General features: G+C 49.1%; 1 protein-coding gene and 1 long non-coding RNA gene across 7 annotated transcripts; one reads left to right on the top strand and one right to left on the bottom strand.

The window, feature by feature from the left end:
• Positions 1-23: 23 nt before the first annotated feature.
• On the bottom strand, positions 24-21,778 carry PDCD6 (programmed cell death 6). Of its 6 annotated transcripts, none has more exons than XM_058707779.1 (6): positions 21,601-21,777; positions 20,557-20,618; positions 11,415-11,459; positions 10,255-10,407; positions 4,683-4,792; positions 24-589 (listed from the first exon to the last, which is right to left on the bottom strand). In XM_058707779.1, the coding sequence occupies exons 1-6, from the start codon at positions 21,693-21,695 to the stop codon at positions 491-493; spliced, it is 564 nt and encodes a 187-aa protein (XP_058563762.1). In that variant the 5' UTR covers positions 21,696-21,777; the 3' UTR covers positions 24-490. The 6 variants fall into 6 exon arrangements, with proteins under 6 accessions (XP_058563762.1, XP_058563687.1, XP_058563934.1 ...); XM_058707704.1 differs by having other exon boundaries at positions 10,249-10,407; positions 21,601-21,776; XM_058707951.1 differs by lacking the exon at positions 21,601-21,777 and adding an exon at positions 21,012-21,330 and having other exon boundaries at positions 10,249-10,407.
• A 13-nt stretch (positions 21,779-21,791) lies between these two features.
• LOC131499871 (uncharacterized) lies at positions 21,792-23,214 on the top strand. The gene is made up of 2 exons (XR_009256089.1): positions 21,792-22,080; positions 22,983-23,214. It is a non-coding gene; the product is annotated as an uncharacterized LOC131499871 (long non-coding RNA).
• Positions 23,215-24,437: the final 1,223 nt, after the last annotated feature.

The following is a 24,437-nucleotide window of genomic DNA, read 5'->3' as shown; positions in this document are numbered from 1 at the left end:
GTGAGTATATCTGAGCCGTCTGGGACGGGGTGCGCATTTGCTTTATTGTTTATGTTGCATATTCAAACAAGTACAATAAACCCTGTTTTAAAAATGTAAGGCACATAAAAGCCTCTGTGCAAGTTCTCTATGATTTTTAAATTCCTATTGGCTAATAAAAGTATTTCCACTATAGAACTGGAGCTATCTAGAAATGCACATGATGAATTTTTTGCATGCAAGACACTTGAAACATTATTATATCTTACCTCATGGCACAATTGAACAGTCTCAAATCAAATGTTTGTATGTGAGTTATAACTATTGTTACATTTGCACAAATCTTAATCAGCTTATCCACATATGTACAGTCAGGTCCCCAAATGTTAATTATATAAAATCTAAAGAAAGAACAGTATCTAGCTGCATTTGTGTTCCGTTTCTTTAAAGGGTGATTTGGCATTTTTAGTCTTCCTTCCGTAAGTCATGCTGTTATTTGCACAGGCCAGTGTCATACGATGCTGAAGACCATGGACAGATATTGTTCATATGACACCTGAATCCAGCCGTCCTGATCCGTATCATAACGCCTGAATATATCTGTCAACCTCTGGGGAAGAAACAACAGTCATTTAGATCTTGATATTTTTTAACAGAAGGAACAAAATGTTATTTGGTAAAAAAACAAAACAAAAAATTTAGGAACCCAAATTAATCCATGTCTCCAGACGACCCCAACTCTGACGGAGACCAGGGCAGCGAGGCATGGGTAGGTAACCCTGACCACCCTCTCAGGCCTGTCCACCATAGGGGATGCCGAGGTCAGGTGGGAGGGTGGATACAGGAAGGTGGTTAAGAGATCAAGGGGTGGGTTGCAGGCTATACACGACAGCCCTGGGTCCAGGCCTTGGTTCCCCAAGTGGGCCAGTGGTAAACCTGGGTCCTCCCCGCCTGCTCTATGACCAACCTCGTGGGGGTTACTCAAATGTTTACCTCGGCTCTGGTCACTTGCCATTCAGGACACAGGGAAACCGGCCCTGACTTGAGCCCCTCGCTTACAACCTGCTCCCAACAGATGAAGCCTCAGCCACAGAGCACAGAAGAGAGTGCAGGTCTCCCTGTACCAGCCTGAGGGTCCCTCGCGCACACCCCACCCAGAAGGCTCCACCTTAGTCTGTTCACAAACCTGACTCCCCCACAGCAGGTCAGGAGCAGAGGGGAGACCCCTGCCCCCCAAAGCAGAGACAATTAGAGGAGTGCTGTTCCAGATGACAGCTGGACAACCACAAAAGGCCTAAGGAATTGTAAATGACAAAAGGAAGCAGGCATAGTACAATTCCTCAGGACGAGAAAAGGAAACAACACACGGGTTCGTCATGAGAGCAGGCTGGAGCCCGGCCCTCGGGTGCTGCGGCAGATTAAATGGCTGACCATAACAGGGGCTCCTGACACAGTTGACTGTCCACTCGGGTGGTGGCCAGGAGCATCTGAACACGCGTGAGACGCTAATGTGAAACCAACTCCAATAACACCAGCAGCAGTTAATCCTGGCTTGAAGAACAACTGGAAATCTTTCTTTATACTTTAATTGTATTTTCCCAAGATTTCTACAAATTTTCATGTTCTTTTGTAAAACTAATTTTCAAAAAGCCTTTTTCTTTCTGGAAAAAGGCAGATGGAAGACATTTTTCAGGACTTTTTTCTTGTAGCTTGCCCACCTCTGCCCCATGTTTGAGGTCATGTGGGAAGTGTGGGTGGGAGCAGAAGTCCAGGTCAGCATGGGGCCCAGAGGCAGGGGCTGCAGGAGAGCCTGGCTGGCCTGTCCACAGCCCACAGGAGTGCGGAGGCGCTGGGCGAGCTCCCTGTGGGACTCAGATCACATTACCCCAGCTACTGAAACCCTACACGAAATGACCTTTGCTCAAGAAGAAATATAAGGATCAGATGTTTACTTATGGGACAGAACCTCAAATGAAAAGTCTAACCCTAGAGCAATTGAGATGCAGAGAATAAGGAGATTTTACATTACACCTTTTTTTTTTTTTTTTTTTTTTAATTTTTTTTTTCAACGTTTTTTATTTATTTTTGGGACAGAGAGAGACAGAGCATGAACGGGGGAGGGGCAGAGAGAGAGGGAGACACAGAATCGGAAACCGGCTCCAGGCTCCGAGCCATCAGCCCAGAGCCTGACGCGGGGCTCGAACTCACGGACCGCGAGATCGTGACCTGGCTGAAGTCGGACGCTCAACCGACTGCGCCACCCAGGCGCCCCTACATTACACCTTTTTAAGTGTTCAGACAACACGGCAAAAGAAGTGTAACCCAGCCTCACCAAACCCTGAGGCAGAGATGGGGTAAGGCTCTCCCCATTTTAGAGAGCCACAGCTCAAATGTCAGCAGACCCAGCTCTCCAACAAGGCCCTGAACAGGGATGGGGCTTTTCCCTGCCTCATCGGCAAGGAAGTCACGGAGTGCTGCACTTAGCATGCCACAGAAACTTCACTTTTACTGATCTAGAATTCTAATGGGAAAAAAACCCCAGAGAATGTTTCCCAAAATTCCAAATTATATTTAAAAACTCCACAGTGTTGACATTTCTCAGCGGCCTCTAGAGCTGATATGACATAACCCGACCGGAATTCAAACTACAAGGATCAGGGGTGCATGGGTGGCTCAGTCGGTTAAGCGTCAGACTTCGGCTCAGGTCATGATCTCACGGTTCGCGGGTTGGAGCCCAGCGTCCGGTTCTGTACTGACAGCTCGGAGCCTGGATCCTGCTTCGGATTCCTCGTCTCTCTCTCTCTCTCTCTCTCTCTGCCCCTCCCCTGATGGCGCTCTGTCTTGTCTCTCAAAAATAAATAAAAATGTTAAAATTAAAAAAAAAAATTTATAAGCTACCAGAACTCATTGTCTAGATGCAAGTCCTACCGAAATATGTACAGATAAAACAGTTGCTTTCCATGGCCCAAATCTGTTTCAGAGTAAGGGGTGGGGGGAGTGTTACGGTTATGCAGATATGACATCAAGCTGTCCATCAGCTGCTAACTGTTGAGTCTGAGTGAGGGGCACATGGGCTCATCACACTGTTGTCTCTATTACTTTTTTTTCATTTGTCACAATAAAAACTTTAAAAGCTATCTATGGGTTTATCAGTTCACTGCAGTTTTTAAAAAAAATTTAATGTTTGTTTGTTTATTTTGAGAGAGAGAAAAAGAGCACACGCACAAGTGAGCAAGGGGCAGAGAGGGAGGGAGAGAAGCAGGGCTCACGTGAAGCCGGACTGGAACCCATGAACTGTGAGATCATGACCTGAGCCGGAGTCAGACGCTTAACCGACTGAGCCACCCAGGTGCCCCTAATGCTTGCTTATTTTTGTGAGCAAGAGGGAGACAGAGGATCTGAAGTGGGCTCTGCGTTGACAGCAGAGAGCCCAATGCGAGGCTCGAATTCGCGAGCCGTGAGATCATGACCTGAGCCGGAGTCAGATGCTCCCCGACTGAGCCAGCCAGGCATCCCTGGTCCACTGCATTTCTAAGCCTCAATCTATGTAACCTGGATCCTCACCTAGAGACAGGAGCAGCGGGGACTGTGTGGGCACAGCAGGGCAGACTCGGGCACTCCTGCCCTCGGTCTCTGGAACGGATCCTCAACCTCCCCACTAGTTTCTCTCCCAGCTCAAGAAGCAAGGCCATAGGAGGGAAACACCAAGCACGGGGTGAGGGGGTTCCACGGGCTCCACCAGATGCTGGCTGGCAGTGGCCGCAACATGGGAACAAGGCCCGCGTGCTCAGGAGCCAGCTCTTGCCCCTGCAGCTGACCTCACTCAAAAAGGGAGGGCACAGTAAAGATCAAAATGGAAAATTTATCCTCTTCCTCAGAATGAAAACACAACAAAAGTACCAGAGAACACATGTAAATAACCCACTGGATTTGGAAGACATGACCTCATCCGAATGGACTGCTAATACAGCTGAGCCCCCCCCAAAAAATGTGGGGGTTGGGGGCAACAGGCCCTGGAGCAGTCGAAATCCACATGGAACTCTGATGCCCCAAAACGTTAACCACCAATAGCCTGCTGCTGACCAGACGCCTGACCAGTAACAGCCAATTCACACATACCTTGCGCACGTATTGTGTAAACTAAGCTAGGAAAAGAAAAAGTGATTAGGAAAGCCATAAGGAAAATCATTTACAGCCCTACACCGTATTTATCAAAAACAGTCTTGGGGCACCTGGGCGGCTCAGTCGGTTAAGCGTCCGACTTCAGCTCAGGTCACGATCTCGCGGTCCGTGAGTTCGAGCCCCGTGTCGGGCTCTGGGCTGACGGCTCAGAGCCTGGAGCCTGCTTCCGATTCCGTGTCTCCCTCTCTCTCTGCCCCTCCCCCGTTCATGCTCTGTCTCTCTCTGTCTCAAAAATAAATAAAAAACCTTAAAAAAAAAAACAAAAAAAACAGTCTGCAAACGAATGGACCTGCACAGGGTCTCTACAGGGACACAGTGCACTACTGGGCCATACCGCCACCTAACAGAATAACTGCTTCTCCACAGACAAGACAAACTTTTATAAGCTCCAGAAACTGATCTTACTCCATTAAACTGCAAATTCCAGAATGCAGGTACTTCCCTTTTCCTCTGCTTTCACAGACACTCCTGTCCTGCTCCACAGCTCAGCTCACTGTGAGCCTCCACCGAGCCCCAATTACCTGCAAGACGATGCAGCCCTGGATGAAGTCATCAAACGCGATCTGCCCCCGCCCTTGTCTGTCAAACTTGCGAATGAGGATGTCGTGAAACTGGTCAGAGAGCCGGTACCCTTGAAGAGAAAACAGAGAGTGAAGAGAGGGCCAGGAGAGCAGACATTCCCGTCAACACGCACATTCTCCTTCCAAAAGGCCCCACAGCCTCTTACAAATGGCCGAGGCTGGGGGTGGAAACACAAGGCGCAAATGCATTCGCATGCACTCTAGGAACGAAGTCATCATTCTGCGATCCCTCCCATGACTCCCCATCTGCAGTCCTGTGAGTGGCTGACCTGAGGATCACCGCTTCTTCCTGGAAGGGTGAGCGTAACCCGGAGGCCAGAGCTGTCAGGCACAGCAGGTCATTTACGTGCGCTCACTAGTTCACATCAAGTATACTCACCCTACTGTGCTGCACCCCAAAAATCACCCTGCAGGGCGGCCAAGGCTTCATTCCCTGAATACAGTGAAGTTATCATTTTACAAACGGTAAGTTTCATTTTAGATTTGAAAGATAAAACATCACTGAAAGCTTCCAAGTAAACAAAATGTAAACTTAGGGAAGCAGCAGATTAACTGATAGGTACTCCTATACATCAAGTAGCACAGACATTAGGCAGTAAAAGATTATATGGAGTAAGGCAGCCTCACAAGCTTCATAACAACTTGAGGGCCATCAGATGTTATGACGAAGAGTCACTGATTCCACCTCCAATTTACTGAATAGGTCTTGAAGAGGTCACCAGCAGGGAGGTGGTTTTAAAGACAGAGAGACACAATGGCCACGTGCCTGTGGGATACCCCTCGGGGCCGCTCTAAATGAAGACATCTACTTCCTTCTCTACTAATCCCACTACCTGTGTGCCTCTGGTGTCCTTACTTATTCAGGAGAGAAGATCCAGGGGCCAAAATACTTTTACTGGTTTCGGTCCTGTTGGAATCTTTGCGAGGATATATATACACCTATTATCTGAGTGAATTTCACAGTTAATTACCTGCAAAAGCACTTACTTTTCTCAAAATGATTCAAACATGCACACACATGACAGCACCCTTCCAGAGTGGTCAGCATACTCTATGCGTCTGTGACTTAAATCCAGGGCCCCCCTTCCTTGTCAGTTGATTAGAAAACCGGACCCATGACTTAGAAAACAGAGACAGCAGGTACTGAATGGGAACCACTCCCCCCTGACCCCTACGAGTCTCCTCTCTTCACACTTGGCACCTGTGCCTTTGGGCAATAAGAGGTCCAAGCTGGTGAGGGTTGAGCTCATCCAGGGTGTGGACAGCAGACAACGGCCACTGCGGTGCCGCTCTCCGGCCTAGTCACAAACACACAGGCTGGATCTCCACAATCTGTACAGAAAATGGAAGCAACTTCTATCATCCCTGGGACTAACTTCCAATTTCCCTGCTCTTCAATAGTATTGCAGTGAGAACAAAACCAAAGGAAGTCAGACCAGAAAAACGGATGATGAACAAACAAACTATAAAAAGGATGTTTCTATAAGAGGCAGAATTTGGGAGCAGACTGTTCCCTAAGAATTTCCTTCAGTGAAAACCCACACAGTGATAACCCCACCCTCATAAATTAAGAGGAGGTGCCCTGTGGAAATGCAAATCAGAACAATGAGATGACCTCACACCTGTTAGAATGGCTGGTATCAAAAAGACTGGAAACAAGAGGTGTTGGCAAGGATGTGGAGAAAGGGGAACCCTCCTGCACCTGTCGCTGGGAATGCAAACTGGTGCGGCTGCTCTAGAAGACAGTATGGAGGTTCCTCCCAAAGTGATAAACAGAACTATCCTATGATTCAACAATTCCACTACTGGGTATCTACCCAAAGAAAATGAAAACACTAATTCGAAAATATATAAAAATGCCTGTGTTTATTACAGCATTATTTACAGTAGCCAGGATATGGAAGTAGCCTGTGGTCATCGAAAGATGGATAAAGATGTGGTGTGTGCACACGTGCGTGCGCGTGCACACACACACACAAATATTATGCGGCCATAAAAAAGGATGGGACCTTGCCATGTGTCACAGTATGGATGGACCTAGAGGGTATCACGCTCAGAGAAATAAGGCAGAGAAAAACAAATACCAAATGATTTCACTTATATGTGGAATCTAAAAATAAAACAAATGAGCAAACAAAACAGAAACAGACTCATAACTACAGAGAACTGGTAGTGGCCAAAGAGGAGGAGGTGAGGGTGGGTGGGTGACATAGGTGAAGGGGATTAAAAAGCACAAACTTCAGATTATAAAATAAGTGAGTCAGGAAATGAAAAGTATAACATAGGGAACATAGTCAATTGTACTGTCAGAACACTGCGTGGTGACTCAGATCGTGTAATGTACAGTGTTGTCGAATCTCTATGTTGTACACGTGAAACTAACACGACATTGTCTGTCAACTATACTTAAATAAAATGAAAAAAAAAAAAAAAGAGATGCTCTCCATGTGCAGCCCCAGCCTGTGACCCTGGTCAGGACTGGGCCCTTTCAGACCTGACACACTGACCACAGGGCCACACCCTGACCTTAAGAGAATGAAGTTCTCTCCTTAGAACTAACAGGCGCAGGAGGGGTGAGACATCAGAGCTACCCTGAAGACCCCACATCACCTATTCTCAGCAGCCTGGCATGACAGCATACCTTCAGTAACTACTCTCCAGGGGACAGAGACTGCAGCAAGGGACAGGCCCATGTTTACAACCAGCCAATGGCATGAAAAAGGGGTGGGGGCTACCTGTGGACCTGCTGGGACCCTAACTCACACAAATGGACGATTAACCTCTAAGGTGGGTCAATGGTGCGGATTTCGTGGACGTAGTGCACACGCCCCAGGGAAACGCTGCTGAATGAAGTGTGCTGGGACCACGGCGCACAGGCCCCGTCAGCCTTGGCACACAACAGGGGACAGAGCAAACGCAGCATGAAAATGGCAGCGGCTGGGATGGGCGACGACTGAATGGAGGGTCCTGACACTTGATAACTTTCATAACCTCTTCGCCAAAAAACGCTGGGCGGAGGGAGAGGGAGCAGCCCCGTGCCCGCTGCCCTGCCCACAGGGGAGGACCGCCCTGCACGTGAGCAGACTCCCACTGTGGGAGCGGTCAGCTCCCCGCTGGCAGGAATGTGAGGGCCATGCCCCCCACACCTCTTTATTTCCAGGTCTCTGTACCTGGTGCATAGCACATACTAGAAATGGGTTTACAAAAGGGATGTGTGAGCCATCATACCCAGCATGGGGCCTGTGAGGGTGACCCAGTGCCACCAGGACCAGCCTGAGACATCAAGTGGAGCTGACAGAGGTCGGAGGACGCTGTGGGGCTTGCCCCCCACCCCCAGACTCCCTCACACACATGCAGAGCTGAAATGCAGCCCCCCTGTTTGACCAGGGCAAGAGAGCTGTCCTTAGGAGTCAAAACTGAACAGACTTTGCTTCAGTTATTACAGAAAATCTTCCAAAGTGATGACTATGTGAAAAGGAGAATAATGTTCCTTTTCATAGAAGGCATGGATCCAGAGCAGGCTCTCAGAAATCAAGAACCAACTACAGGGAGAAGCTTTTAGAATAACTACAATGCACCACAGAATACTTTTCTCCAGAAAGCGCTCAGAAGTCAGGAAGGAGCCCGGCCTAAGAGGGCCTGCTGGCTCCTTACCACAAGGAAGTGCCACATGACCTCTGTGACCATGCAGCCATGGCTGCAGATGCCAGGGCCTGATGGGCACTCGGAGGTCAGAGAGGCCAGTGGCACGGCCCACCCTAGCATTCCCACTGTGAGCTCCAAGGACCCACTGGACACCGGCACTGAGTAAAAAGAGGGCTCTGGGCCTGACAACTTTAGAAAATGCCATGTTCCCTGACACCTAAGGTCACTTGTCTGGAAGTAATTCACAGGATGCAGGTTCCTCCCAAGCTGTCCTCAGCCCAGCCGGGCCTCCAGCTACCTGCAGCCCCAGGACCACCATCTGTGGACAGCTGCCAGCCACCCCTCCCAGATCTTCCATTCGGCCTGACCTTCTCCCCAACCTATAGGTAGAGCAAAGTCAGAAGCATTCCCAGTCCCAATGCAGAGAACCTGAGGTCAAGTCCTGCCCTAACCCTGACCCACACCCAGTGAGCTGAGAACACAAACGTGCTATGGATTCCCGGGGCCTCTAACTGAATACCACCGGAATTCATAAGGCAACAAACTAAGAGAAAGAGAAAGACAGCCATGAAGTATGTGCCCAAAGGAAAAATGGGGGAAGGACAGAAGTTAATAACACATGAACATAAGAACTAAAAATGTGCTTTGTATTATTAAAACTCAAAATACCTAGAAGTACGTTATACATTATGACAGTATATTATTATAACTTTAACTTAAAAAAATTTTTTTAACATCTATTTATTTTTGAGAGACAGAGGCAGAGCATGATGGGGGAGGGAGGGGGAGAGAGAGAGAGAGAGAGAGAGAGAGGGAGAGAGAGGGAGAGAGAGGGAGAGAGAGGGAGGGAGGGAGGGAGGGAGGGAGGGAGGGAGGGAGAGGGAGAGGGAGAGGGAGAGGGAGAGGGAGAGGGAGAGAGAGAGAGAGAGAGAGACACACACACACACAAAATCTGAAGCAGGCTCCAGGCTCTGAGCTGTAAGCACAGAGCCCGACGTGGGGCTCAAACCCACGAACTGCGAGACCATGACCTGAGCTGAAGTTGGACACTCAACCGACTGAGCCACCCAGGCAACCCATAACAGTATATTATTAAAAAAAAAAAAAAAATAGTACATTATAAACAAACTTGCCTAATTTTTTTTCTAGCTGGCATTTATAAGCAGACTTTTAAGCAAAATATAGAAGGGGTTTTGTAATAGGGGCCCAGTGAACAGAGGGCTGAGTGAGACCATCCCAAACACACCAGACTCTGGGTGAGACTCCCACAAGCCCCGGACAAATACCCCATGTCTGCATAGCCCTACACACCAGAAATCCCACCTTCCTCTCAGACCCACACCCCCGCATCAGAGGGCCCACTGACCCACTCTGGAAGGCCGTGCGAACACTCCCAGCAGCACAGCACACTTGAGCCTGCACGCACTTGAGAACGGGCACTTGCATGCCTGCCGACACTGTGTCTGCAGCTTACAGAATCATCTCTGACGAGTGTCTGGATCATCCTGCCACGTGTTGTGATGTATCAAGAAATATGAGCTGCTCGACATTTTCTTTTCACTTATTCACGTTAAACTGTTTCCAAAGCTGCCTCATTCTCAATGTGAGTGAGACATCACTACATTTCACAAGTGAGAAATGATTGTATAGCCCTTATCTCATTTTGGATGCGAAAAAAACCCACATAAAAGTCTTCAGGTCAAATATAAGCCTTCATGATATAAAAAGTATCAAAGTATAAATCTGTATGCCAAAAAAAGTCATAGTTAAAAAAATCAGTAAAATGAACCAAGTAAAAAAACATTAATGGCACCTAGGTTCCAAAATGAAACATGCTACACAATCAAGATAAGTGAATTACCAAAACCTGAGAGGGCTTGCTTGAGCTCGTTCTTGTCAATCATCCCAGAGTTGTCCCTGTCATAGGTGCGGAAGACGTTCTGCCAGTCTGTGATGTACTTCCAGACGCCAGTGAATTCGCTGAAGTTCACGCCAGCCTTGTTCTCTCGGTCGAACATAGCTGAGACAGAAAGGAACGTGAGTGGTGTGCAGCAGCTGGCATCTCGTCGGTCATCAGCAAGCAGCTCGACCACAGCACAGCCACAGCCACAGCCACACCCGCCTCGGGGTCAGGCCGGTGCTCGGCCAGCAGGTGCCCACGGCCAAGAAATGCTCACTCGTTGACTGGGAGGGCCAGACCACCTCTGCCGGCTGGCTCTCCAGCCACAGCCCCTAAGCCACGTTGGACAGACGTGAGGCACACGGTAAAGAGGGAAGGGCAAGAAAACACGGGCAGAGCCACAACAGAAATAACGCTTCACAGCGAAGCAGGCTACAAAGACACGGCACCTGGTGGATACTCTCACTTAGCCAGGAAGAAAGCAAAGTGCAGACTGAAGGAGTCCCTCCACTCTCTCAGTTCCCAGAACTGGGCCCAACTCCGGGCACCGCCACTTCCATTCTCCCAGAGGACCTACGCCCACCAGCGCAGGCCCACCCCAGTGACAAGAAGACTCTATTGGCTTCAGGTTTTTTCTCTTGGGAAGACTTTTCGTTAAAAACAAAAACAAAAACAAAAAAAACCAGCCCAATTCCGGGTCCAAATATGAAAGAACCTACAACTACATCTCCATGTAATTGCAAAATGGCTAAAAATATATATATGAACTCAGTCTGAACTACTGCTGAGAAAATGACAAATCATTTGGTTTCTTTTCAGGAAGAGACGCTAATGGAAGATTGAAACATGAGCGCTCTTGGCTGCTCAGAAGTACACTATAATTCAGTGAAAGCGCACAGAATGAAAACTCAGGTCAAAAACTGAGTATCGGGTGTTTCCGCCAGTCAACAGTCGCGCCAGATACGGACGGTGTGTGAAGCGCGCCGGTCCTGTAGGTACTTGAACTCTTCAGAACCAGGATGTGAAAGGACACGTCAGACAATGAGCTCAAGTGCTCAGCCGGAAGGGCAGGATGAAGCAGGACAGGTGCCTGCCTGCACAGGCGGGACAATAGCACCTTTACTTACATATGATTGACCTGACAGTCACTGGATTAAATGGAGTCCATGTGCCTGAAAATAAGCGACAGGAATTACAGTCAGACACCAGCAAGCTCTAGGTTTCGAATCTGTACCATCTGAACCTAACAAAAGTAACTTGGGGGTCACGGGAAGACCCTGGCACCACACTGCTCAGCAGGGACACTGTCCCCAGGGGACATTTCTGGTTGCCATGACCACAGGGGGCTGTAAGCATGTCATGGTTGGGGTCCCATCCCACACTGTGCAGGAGTCCCTTGGCCCCAACAGACTAACATTCCAAGCTGTTTATAATGACGTGAAGCTGGGTACTTTACTGTGTAAACAAGATACGGCTTTAGAGTATTTTAATATACACTCAGTTTTCCAGGCGTTCAGCCACCAGGTAAGTTGAGAGGTATACTGAAAAACATACCATACAACCATGCCTTAAAGTCTTCTCCTAAGATTACAGTCTGCACGGTATTTTCCTTGCGAGTGTGAAAAAGCAGACTATGGCACCCTAGGATCCACTTCCGTATAGTAATGGGGATATTACCAAATATTTGTCATAAAGAGACTGCTGAATCTGACAGAACCGTTTATCAACTGATAATGAAATGTTCACTAGATACCTTTACGCCCCCAAATCTGTTTTCAGAGTGATTTACACCATTACCAATTTTTACACTAACTAAAAACAAGGAAAAAAAGTGTTTTTAATGTGGAGGGAAAGCAGGGTCTCTCCCTACACCCCACTTGTATGGAAACACCTCATATTTCCCTCTCTGTATAAAACTCCGTGTTTCTCACAGAGACCCACCCCCTGACCTCGCATCGTGACCTTTCGCTCGGAACTATGGTTCCAAAGGGAACCGTCCTCCATGCTGGGCTTTCCCGCTGCGGCTCCCAAAGGCTGTGCCTGCTCACCTCGGGGCTCACGCATGCGCTTCTCCAGACCCGAGGTGTGCCTCCCAACACACGCACATCCTTCACCTTCACCTCTCCTTTAAGCCACAGGAAAACGCATCCTCAGGACAGCCTTCCCTGAGCGCCCCACGTCCCCCCAGCCCCTAAGCTAAATCCGTCAGCTCTATCAGCGCAGGTTCAAGCTCCCCCTTTGGAACAAGTGCCACCGTAATTACTCGGTGAAGGCTGCTCTTCCCCTGAAGGCAGGGGCACACCTGTCCCTGTGCCTGGCACATCGGGGTTGGAGAAGCATCTTCTGCAGGCTTCACAGATGTTCGTGGGGGGGGGGGCAGAGCGGGCAGAAGACTGTATACGAAGCTATTAGGGCACGTTATTGAAAACCCGTATCATAAAACTATGTTACAGAGAACACAACAGAAAAGAAAGTTCTAAAGACAGAGAGTGTCACTTCCTCACCTCATTTGTTTTTCCCTCCCTCCCAGCTAGCTGCTGCAGGCAGCGACCTGCTGTGTCCACAGGAGACAGCCCACTACGGACTAGAAGCCCTAGGAACCTAATGCACCTACTGAAGCCTTTTCCTGATTCACTTTTCCTTTGTCTTCCCTTCACCTCTGCTACAGGCCGATGCGCTCTCAATCTGTGAAGGTGAGGGCAGCCCCCGCAGGCCATCCTGACTGTGAGCAGAAGCCTCACGAGCCATCTCGCAAATGACTCGGCCAAACGAGTTTGAAACAAAAGCAACACAAGTGCAACAGCTGAGTAGTGTGCAAACGTGAGCACCTGTTGTGGTGAAAGCCAGGAGCCACCTGGAAAGGCACACGTGGGGTGCCCAGGGAAGGCGCATCCCTGAGGTGGCCCGTGGGGACTGGCAGCCATGCTGGAGGATTCTGCGGATGGCAGGGGTCCCAGGCTCTGGAGAGCAACAGGTCACCATGCGCCGAGTCAAGGACGGAGACCCACAGGTTTCCTGCGGGGCTATCGCGCAAGGGGAAGGCGGAGGAGGCAACCTCTTGGTACCCCTGCTCATCCTTCTTGGTACCCAAACGGGGCCCGACTCTGCACAGAATCCAAGGGGTAATGACAGCCAACAGTTAGGTCTTGTGGCCTGGTTCTCAGACTAAACATAAAAAGCTCAGCAACCCACAATGAAGCTGCAACATGCACACATTTAATATCTCAGCTGTGTTAAGCACTAAATGCACCTGAGCGTCAGCCTGAAACTCTTAAGTGGTTTATAAAACAGTTTTCTGTAAGAAAATACAACGCAAATAATCAATTTAACACACTCACTAAAAACAGGGGGTACATTATAAAGGTAGACTTTTTTCACAAGCCCTACAACTCCATAACCCTCTAGCCCAGGTTTCAGGGCCACCTACGATTTCAAACACTCCCATCTGCTTCTCCCAGACAGCAGCATGTTTGAATGTTAGAACCAGTCATCTTGCAAAAGCTTGCCTGTTGGACTTTTACCTAGACTTCTAGGTGTCCTGCCTCAATTTCATCTTAAAGAACTAAAGAATACAGAAACGTCATTTCCCACGTAAATTTAATACACTTTTGTCACCTATAATTTGGGAGCAGGGCTGAAGCCTTAAGAAGCCACCCTAAGCAAATGACAATGGCCCAAAGAACCATCCATGGTTGTAGAGACAGCCCCCATCAGGACGCCTTACCATTTCTCCACTTAACTCCCAAGCACACAAATTCTGTCAAGAACCTGCATCTGCCTCCATTCTCCAAGGGGGAAAAAAACCATTCTGCTCTGGTAATATATTGTCTTTTCACTCTCTCTGAAGAGTTTTCCTTATTGAAATTATGTCCTGTTAACCACAAGCTTAAACTTTGGCTTTAGGGAGTGGTTGGGGTTAGGAGTTCACAACATCCAGCATTTGCACAATCGAGACACTTAACTACTTGAAATCTCTAGGGGCAACAACAGCAGCAGAATGAGACTTTTCTACATCATCACTGGTGATCTCTTTCCACTTTATTGCATCAGACCTAGAACTCCCAGCCTTCCTGGCCTTTTCTGCCAGAGAGGAGCTACAGATGAGGAGGTATAAGCAAATCCTGCAGGGACGGGCACACAGCACAGGCACCCAATGCACACAATCAGCAGAACTTCGGTGTCTCTTCAGGTTCAGCACAATCCCAGACTTCGCCAGTGCTGGAATGACAACTTCAAATAGCACAGTCAGAAACATGACCTTTCTGAAATACTGATCAACAGCACTGATCTGATAAATGCCACAGCTGGAAACTGGTTCTATGAAAGTCTGGGTCAAATTACTACAGCATTTACATTAATGAAAATTAAAAACAATCTAAGTGACTACTAGTGAAACACTGTAAACTCAGTTCCAGAAGACACACGGTCTCCCAGTTCTACAGCAGAGAGATGCAGGATCTGGTGCAGAGGGGCTTGGCTCCAGGGGGAAAAGGATCTAAACTTCCAGTCATCCTATTTTTACATCCAAAGAAACTGGGGCCAGAAGTGCAATGTGCTCAAGGTCACAGAGAAACTTGTCGGCAAAGCCAGGTCCATCGAATCCCAACTTTATTTTGTTTCTATCTGCAACTTTGGCGGGGTGCATCTCTGGGAAGAGCAGACACGACAGGCTGTGCTGGAGTTGCCAAGACCACCCTCAGGCTCCATGACTCACTAGGACTCCAACACTCAGGCAGTTCGTTACAATGAAAGGCCAGAGTAAAATCAGCAGAGCAGAGAAAGGCACTAGGAGAATTCCGGTGGAGACCCGTGCAGCGCCCAGAGGGACCCCCTCATGGAGCCACACAGGACGTCCTCACTCCTCCAGCTAGGAGTCTTGAGGACAGAGGCGAAGTACTGTCAACTAGGGAACTCCCCAGTCTACAACCCAGGGTTTCTCTTGGGGAGGCAGGCATGGACGCTCCAGAGACCCAGAGGGAAAGCAGGTGTTTGCCATAAATCGTACTGTTGGGATCAACTATATAGGCCAACAGGTACCACACAGCTCAGGGCCCTCAGTGGGCCAAACACCCTTCTCAGTCAGAATATCCCAGGAGGCAGCCGGCCATGAAAATCCTTCCTGGAAAGGAGCAGGCTCAGAGCAACCCAACTCAGCAACTGCGGAGTCAGCCCTTCTCCGCACACAGGCGGATGGAAGCTGAGGGTAAACCTCTAAGTGTCCCTGCTGCATTACCAGCAGCAAACACCCTTACCCACCAAACTGGGACTGTCAGGGCAGGAGCAGTGATGGGACCAGAAGCACTGGTGTGCAGGGAACAGTCTGCTTATATGGTCTGATTTCTCTCATTTCTTCCATTTTTTTTTTTTTTTTTTTTTTAGTATTTATTTACTAGAGAGAGAGAGAGAGAGAGAGAGAGAGAGAGAGAGGAACAGGCAGAGACAGAGTACAACCAGGGGAGGGGCAGAGAGAGAGGGAGAGAGGAAGACACAGAATCCAAAGCAGGCTCCAGGCTCTGAGATGTCAGCTCAGAGCCCGATACAGGGCTCAAACTCACGGATTGTGAGACCATGACCTAAGCCAAAGTCGGATGCTTAACTGACTGAGCCAGTCAGGTGCCTCTCTTCTTTATTTTTTTTAAGTTTATTTATTTGAGAAAGAGAGAGAGACAGTGTGAGTATGAGTGAGAGAGAGAGAGTGAGAGAGTGAGAGAGTGAGAGAGAGAGAGAGAGAAAGAGAGGAGAATCCCAAGTAGATGCCACAGTGTCAGCCCAGAGCCCAATGTGGGGCTCAAACTCACAAACCGTGGGATCATGACCTGAGCTGAAATCAAGAGTTGGTCATTCAACCAAGTGAGTCACCCAGGTGCCCCCCCCCGCCATTTCTTCTTAATATGGGATCCTCAAGAAAGCCAGAACTCTATTTTGATTAAAAAAAAAAAAAGAATATATGAATTACTATTTTTTTAAAGTGCAGCTAAAAAAGTCTCCACAAAATACCTACCTAGGTTATGTTAAGACAAACCTGCAGAACTGCAAAAAAGAGGCTTGAGCAAAATAAAATTCCCATAATTCCAAGAAATAATGTGCAAATTAGGAAAAAAAAAAGGTACTAAACTCAAGATAGTTTATGAGATGTTATTTCAAAACGAAGGCAAGGGAACAGTCTTCTTCTGTCTTTCTTCATACCTGTTAACCACAAACCTTCCTGAGAGCAGCCAATTTTAGAAACTTTCCTATGGAAACAAGTCTTATAAAGGAGTCAGTGTATGGGACCCACAAGTACTTCTTCAGGATGGTTTCAACTGGATATTAGCAGAGAGCACACAGGCACAGATTTAATTAAAGTGAGAAATCATACAAGTTTGTATCTTCAGTATTCTAACCGGTAATAGACCAAGTAAACCAACTTCCTGAAATAGCCTACTATTCCGGTTCTAATATGAAAACAGAACCCCAATACTGGGAGAGCAATCAGAAGTCAAATTTCAACTGTATCAGCTCCAGGAAGTCGGGGGGCGGTGGGGGGGAACAGGATGGACACAGGCCTGTCCAGTGAGCAGTGCCTGGGCACACAGAGCAGCTGCACAGAGGAGGGAGCCCAGTCTGGCCTTCCTTCGAGAAGTGGACAGTCTAGCGGCCAGAGACAGCTTCGACAATGATCGTGTAGAATACAGAGAATGGAGAGCAGGGAGCGTCCAAGAAAAAGCAGCGATGCTGAGGGGGCTCAAAGGCAGACAGGGGTCTGAAACACAGGATGCACACAGCTTCCCCTCATGTTGACGAAGGGCAGGTGCTCTAGGCAGGAGTACAGGACCCACGGCAAGCGGTGGACACTCTCCTGGAGACAAATGGGAAGATACCAGGGCTCACGGTGCTGTGACACCTAGCTGTGAAGTACACCCACAGCACAACATGAGCACGGGCACCGAGGGGTGCCAGCAACACACATCTGGGTTTAAATCCTGTGCTACAGCTCAAAAGCCACAACGGGTAACTCCGCAAGCGATATGATACCACCTACTCTGTGAATGTGCATCATACATAACCTGCCTTACTGCAGAAAGAACTTAAATGTACGCAGATATCCACAGTAGAGCAGAATGAAGTAAATTTTAATCATACTGGATGGGAGGAGAAAGTAGGAGGATAAGAAAGGGTTCTAAGACTAGATCAGTAAAATCCCCCTCTTAAAATTCTAAATTCATGCTACTGACCAGCCACCAATTTAAACTTTTTCACAGCTAATTTGAAGAGGCAAATCTAACTGGTTAAAAGATTCAGGGTTAATAAAATGCAAACAAAGCAAGACAGAACAGCCACCAAAGGTGCTTGGAACACCAGAGGCACCGTCCCCGCTAGGGAGAAGGGAGCTGGCCATTTGCCTGGCAGTCACCCCGCAGAGAGCATGCCTCTGTCAAGGTGAACGGGGAGGCCAGTTTTTACATGTCTTGAATAAGAGCTGAGGCAATCCCACAGGGCAACTCAATAAAAGGGCCTCCACAGGGCCACCGAGACAGTCCCGACAGATACTAGGTTAGAGCAGGTGTTGATTTCAAAGGGTCTCAGCAATGGTGAACCTAACATCCTCTAGACAACTGTGAAAATTCATTCTCTTTTAAACAGGCTCCTGGTAGATATTTAGTAGGAGCTGAGTTCAAGATTATGCTCTAACAGAGTAAAGACCCATATTCTTTAACAACCAGCTGAACTAGGGGCATTACTACACCCTCTAGTGAAAATACAGAAGCCTAACCCTAAAGATTAGGTCCCACCACCATGCCCCAGGGGCTCAAACAACAATGCTCATGTGAAATCAGGTTTCTTAAATGCCGGCACAGTGCCTACAAACAGTGGCTGCCCCTCATGCGGCATCTGAGCTGGCTGCCTGGCCTGGCTGGTGACAATACTCCTCTTCCACTCAGCCAACAACGCAGTCCCCCTGCTATGTGTCAGGCACTGCACCAAGCGCTCTGCGCGCACTTCCTCTACCGACCCTCCCAGGAGGGTCAAGTCCTTGCCCAAAGTCGTATTCCTAGAACGGAGAGAGCCAGGATCTGAACTCAGACAGGAGCCCCTAGGTGGACACTGTCATGCTAATGAGGTCAGAGTGTGACCATCACTCTTGAGGGGCAGGTTTCACAGAGATCCCAAACCTGGGCAGCACCCTCAAAACTTCAAGCAAATGGACAAAAAGAGTTGGTCCTCACTTACTGGAAAAGAACTCAGAAGGAATGCCTCTGAAGCATGACCTCTGAGCGTGCTTTCTGGAGTGGCCACCCTCTGGAACCTCTGACCACATTTAACAGAATGTGAAGACATACGTTTTGGTGAACACTTAGAAAGTTTTAAGCCAGATTTGCCAGGTCATAGCCTGCTGGATTCCAGCTGTTTCTGACATGTTCTAGTAACCTTATCTTCTACTCCTCCAAGTGTAACCAAGTACTGGAGACACAAAAATTGAAAAGAGATTAGTAATGATAAGCGAGGAATCAAGAAGGCACAATTGTCAAATGAGAGTAACGAAATTTCTTTTTTTTTTTTAATGTCCATTTTTATTTTTGAGAGAGAGAGAAAGAAAGAGCAGGGGAGGGACAGAGAGAGAGGGAGACACAGAATCTGAAGCAAGCTCCAGGCTCCCAGCTGTCAGCACAGACCCCAACATGAGGCTCGAACCCATGAAACGTGAGATCATGACCTAAGCCAAAGTGGGACACTCAACCGACTGAGCCACCCAGGTGCCCCATAAAGAAATTTCTTAATTTTGTAAACACAACTATATAGGATTTTAAGAGACAAAACAGATGAACATAAGGGAAGGGAAACAAAAATAATCTCAAAACAGAGAGGGGGACAAAACAGAAGAGACTCATAAATATGGAGAACAAACTGAGGATTACTAGAGGGGTTGTGGGAGGGGGGGATGGGCTAAATGGGTAAGGGGCACTAAGGAATCTCCTCCTGAAATCACTGTTGCACTATATGCTAACTACCTTGGATGTAAATTTAAAAAAAATTAAAAATAAAATTTAAGAAAAATTTCGTAAACTCAACAACATAAATACATGTGAAGTTATACACCAATATCTGTGGCCCACATACGTTAAATACTGGGGGAAAAAAGTCAGTGGTATGTACCGTTCTTTAAACGTATTAATCTGTAAATACAAACCCTGCACTTCATGTAAATCACGAGGCAATAAACCACACTAAATGCCTGGTATGTACCCACAATGAGGGCACGTATTCTCCTTTAGCCCGATATCCAGCACTGTGAGGTGGTGGCGGCATCCTTACTTTTTCTAGAACATCAAACTGGTTCCTACTAATAAAAATGAATCTTGGGGCACCTGGGTGGCTCAGTTGGTTAAGCACCGACTTGATTTCAGCTAGGTCATGATCTCACAGTTCGTGGGTTCGAGCCCCTAATTGGGCTCTATGCTGACAGTGTGGCGCCTACTTGGGATTCTGTCTCTCTGACTCTCCCCCACTCTCTCACACGCATGCACGTGCGCTCTCTCTCAAAATAAACTTAAAAAAAAAAAGAGTCTTCCAACATCTTAGAATCGATCCCTTTCTACCTTAAATGGCACACCTCTGGAAAGACAAGCTACAAATCTAAGAATCAGAAAAGTCAGTGGCATCTGAGGGATTTTTTAAAAGGCAAAAGAGCCAGGTAGTTAATAAAATAAAAGGTCTCAAACAGTACTTCTGTGGATTAATCAGGCTGAAACTGGCAAGAAGAGAACTCCATGGAGAGCCCCCAACACACTGCCATGTAACAGCTATGGTCCTTTATCCCTGTCTGAATGCCTAGTATTCTCCCACTGATAAGACCATCTTCCCATAATCCACCTGCCAGAGCCACATCCCCAACATCCCAGTCACTTCCCCATGGTGCCCTTGGCACCTTGATGATCCTCTCCCAAGGGGTCACAGAGATACAGTCACGAAAGGAATCAGTGATCTTCAATGTACCTGAAGCATATTAGCCCTACAAAGCTAAACTTCCTATCCTTCCCTAAAACCTACACCCTAACCTCCACTTCTCAAGTGCTTCCCTGCGCCTGTCCATGCAGGGGCTGGAACAGCTCGGCAAGGTCCTTGGCGCAGGATACCCACTGGCAAAATAAATCAGAAGCACCTCCACCACATGCCAGTAACAGTAATTAGGCCTTCATAACTCCTCTGTACTTGGGAAAAGAAGTTATTTACTACAGGTGGGTCAGGCTCAAAGTTCAGCAGAAGTCCTGACGACTAGGTCCCACTCACCGTTGGAGAGTGCTTGCTGAAGCTCGTTGTCCGATATCACCCCGCTCCTGTCTTTATCGACCCTACAAAATCAAGACCAGTTAAGCTGGTGAATAAAAGAGCAGGACAAGCAAAACATGTCAAGCATAAACACTTCATTCCTCTGCCGAGCCTACGTCAACTCTGGAGGCAGCTAGGACTCTCACTCTCGCATCCGCATGGGAACAAGGTTCTCCCAAAGAGATGGCTCCTTTTGCCTTGTCAAGCCTTTCTCCTTTTCTTTCCCTTGGACAGTCTGAATTCTCTCCTTTTCATCAACAGCAAAAAGACTGCCTCAGACGTCCTTCCGTGACCACTGGTCACTCATTCACTCTGAAGGGCAACCCGGGGACAGAATATGCTGCAGTGCCAGTCTCCAGCTTCTTTCCCAGCTGCTGGACTGTAACAGCGCTGGAGCAGTCTGTGTTTCTGTTTACCTTAAACAAGCATCCCCGAAGACCCTCCCGGAGCAGCAATCCCCTGAGCTGTAGGCTCAGGGGTGGGGGCCGCGATCCCCTGGACACCTGCAACGGGCTTCGCAACCTCGACAGGGGCCTGGGGAAAGGGGGGGTTTCCGGCACGAGGTCGGGGCCAGACCTAAGGGAGCCAGGAAGGAGGAGGCCAGAGGCCGAAGGGAAGCAGGAAGGAGGCCAAGGGGGAGGCCGGAGGGAGCCAAGAAGGGAGTCAGGGTGACGGGAGACCAAAGGGAAGCAGGAGGGAGGCCGAGGGGAAGACCAGAGGGAGCCAGTAAAGAGGCTGGGGACAGGCGTGGGGGGGGGGGGGGAGGGAGTTGGGGGGGTGGGAGGCCGGAAGGAGCCAGGAAGAGCCGTGGGGGGGGGGGCGGGGAAAGGCCGGAAGGAGCCAGGAAAAGGCGTGGGGGGGGGGGGAGGCCGGAAGGAGCCAGGAAGAGGCATTGTGGGGGGGGTGGGGGGGGAGCCAGGAAGGAGGCCGGGAGGTGGGTGGCCAAGGAGAACGTAGGGGAGACCGGTGGAGCCTCGTGAGTGCCTGGGTGGCGCCGGGCCTCACCTCTGGAAAACGTTCCACAGGAAGCTCTGGTCTGGCAGCGCCGCGCCTCCAGCAGGGCCGGCCCCGGGGCCCGGGCGGTACGGGTAGGCGGCCATGGGCCCAGACGCACTGCCGGGCCGAGGCTGCAGGCGGGGGCTGGGGGCTGGAGGCTGGAGGCCGCTCCACTTCCGCCTCTCCTGAGGCGGGGCCTACCGCTTACGCCACTTCCGGGAACGCTGGAAGAAGGCGTGTCCCCGCTGGCAGCTGGAGCGCGGCCTAGGCCTGGCGGCCCCGTTGCTAAGCAACACCGACGCCCTGGCGCGCGGGGGAGCGGATCCCGCGCTACCCGTGCGCGCTGCCAGGGCCACGGACCCGGCGCAGGTACGGCTTACACCCGCAAGGCGACAGCGGTTTCCCCCCAGCGTGTTTAAGTTTTGCATCAAAAAGTCATCAAAGGGATGCGAGGGACTCTTGCTTTCGGCTCGGGTGGTGATCTCACAGGTTCGAGCCCGGGATGGAGTTAGGGTTAGTTAGGGTTAGGGGTTAGTCCTGCTTGGGACTGACTCACTCTCTCTCTCTCTCTCTCTGTCTCTCTCTCCCCCTCCTCCTCCCCTGATCCCGTACTCTCTCAAAATCAATAAGCTTTTTAAAAAGTCATCAAAGTGAGCGTGGCCGAGGGGAAGAACGCGTCTTTCTGGAATGTGTCAGACTTCCCACATGTCCTCCTGTCGTGCCACCTTGCCCCTGCGCGGCCTGCACCTCACTGGCGGTTCTGCTGCTGGACACCGCAGCAGGGGATCCCTCCCTGTGGGGACCGCAGCGCGCTGCAGGCTTCCCGCGGACCCCGGAAATTGTTCCCTCTGCTACAGAGCCTGTTCCAGCCCCTGGGATTTTAAGTGCTGTTTGGTCCTCATGGCTGGGTTTCTTGAGGCGAGACCCTCCCACAGTGCTTCCCAGTCCCCGAAGGACCGAGAGTCCAGGAGCTGGCCTCCAGCCCAGAGCCCCCTTCTCTGAGGACACCGATACATCATCCAGGCCCTTGGCGCGGCCACAGACGTGACCAGGGATCACTCTCTGCCCGCTTTCCTGCATCCTAACCACCACACGATGTGAAGAGGGTTCTTGCAGGTTCTTCAAGGAAATTAAAATATTCTGACTTTGGCATTCACCTACAGGGCTAATCTACAAAACTCTTAACGTGTGGTTTTCCCATGACTTAGTGAATTCAAAAAGTTTCTAATTTTCTCATAAAGTTTTCACTTCAGTTATTGAATAATGTTTTCTAGAATTTTCCACAGGTCTTTGATCTGTGGCTTCTGAAATCCATCTTTAGTCCCATCTCTGGCTCCTTTTCTGTTCTAACTCCACAAAATTAATAACTGATTTTGCAACACGATTTGTAGGGAAACTTCAGCAAGAACCATCTCCGCAACTGCAGCAGGCCCTGGCCTCCCTCTCCTGACAGTGTCACTCTCCACCAATCTGTGGCCAAGTCCCCAACCTGGATGGCCACAGCCAGCACCATCTGCAGGGCCTAGAAGTGTTCTGTTCTGCCTTCTGTTCGTTCCAGGTGTGCAAAATAAACCATCCAAAGGAAGGAGCACTTCCTGAATGCTCACAAGGAGTGAGACTCTACCCTAGTGTGTCAGTGTTCCTTTGAGTAACCCTCACACCAGCGCCTCAGGGCAAGCCACCAAGGTCTGCGTTTTACTGATGAGAAAACCATGGCTGGCCTAAGGTCAAACAGGCAAGGAGATTTTAGGCCAGGCCTAGCTCTGCTTTCCTGCAACATCTGTCAGGGCAAGGCTGACTCTTTTTTTTTTTTTTTTTAAACATTTATTTATTTTTGAGACAGAAAGAGACAGAGCATGAACCGGGGAGGGTCAGAGAGAGAGGGAGACAGAATCTGAAACAGGCTCCAGGCTCTGAGCTGTCAGCACAGACCCCGACGCGGGGCTCGAACTCACAGACGGAGAGATCATGACCTGAGCTGAAGTCGGCCGCTTAACCGACTGAGCCACCCAGGTGCCCCAAGGCTGACTCTTAAAAGAGAGATTAATGACTAGAAAATGAAGGTTTAGGGAAAATTCTCCCCCTCCTCTCACCAACATATACCCAAATGTACAGATCAATCTAGAAGGCTTCAGCAGAGACTGGCCTGGTGCATCCCTCCCTCACCATGGCCCTTATTTCTAATGAACGTCTCTGGCTCTGATAGGCTGGATAGAGCACGGCAGGTGGGTCACAGCCCATGCTGTACTGGGAGGGCAGGACCAAGCCTCTGAGTCCTCCAGCTGCCATTGATGGGAGTGTTGCCTGGAGTCCTGTTGCCTCCTTACGAAAATGCTGCGCAGCCACAGGGAGACCTTCTGCCAACAGAAAAGAGGCAGATCATCCCCTGCCTAGTCCCGCTGACTCAATCACTTAAAGTATTGATGTACTTGCCCTATCCCCTCGCCGATCTTGGGATTCAATTCCCTCCTAACCAGGTCTGTTCTAAGCTTTCCATGTAGGTGGTGCTCCTGGATGGGAAAGTAGAGAAGTAAACTGAAAGACAGCACTGCTCTCTTCCTCCCATTAACATTAGCACATCACGTGTCTAATGTTGGGCCAGTCTTTCCTTTGGTGTAATATCTCTGAGCTAATTGAAAAATGCCTCTACTACTATCCTTAGAGTTTTTCTAAATGTTGGCTCTTTCTGGGTGCTAGGATTCCTCACACTTCACAGTCTACCCTCTTGTTATCTTATGTCTTTGGCATATACTAAGCCCTCAGTAGACAGTGAACAAATGGATGACCAAATAAGTTTCGTGCCCATTTGTTTTTGTGCGTGAATGTGCACACACACACACACACAC

Source organism: Neofelis nebulosa, chromosome 1 (assembly GCF_028018385.1).
Source record: "Neofelis nebulosa isolate mNeoNeb1 chromosome 1, mNeoNeb1.pri, whole genome shotgun sequence".
In the NCBI taxonomy this organism is placed as follows: Eukaryota; Metazoa; Chordata; class Mammalia; order Carnivora; family Felidae; genus Neofelis; species Neofelis nebulosa.
The sequence above is the reverse complement of the archived record's forward strand: the minus strand, read 5'-3'. Positions and strand labels throughout refer to the sequence as shown.

Excerpts from the sequence above, each read along its gene's own strand:
- PDCD6 (XM_058707704.1), bottom strand. The coding sequence starts at position 21,695 with ATGGCCGCCTACCCGTACCGCCCGGGCCCCGGGGCCGGCCCTGCTGGA. Across the intron at positions 20,619-21,600 it reads CTGTGGAACGTTTTCCAGAG|GGTCGATAAAGACAGGAGCG; the intron begins GTGAGGCCCGGC and ends TTGATTTTGTAG. Across the intron at positions 4,793-10,248 it reads GCAAGCCCTCTCAGGTTTTG|GGTACCGGCTCTCTGACCAG; the intron begins GTAATTCACTTA and ends TTTCTCTTCAAG.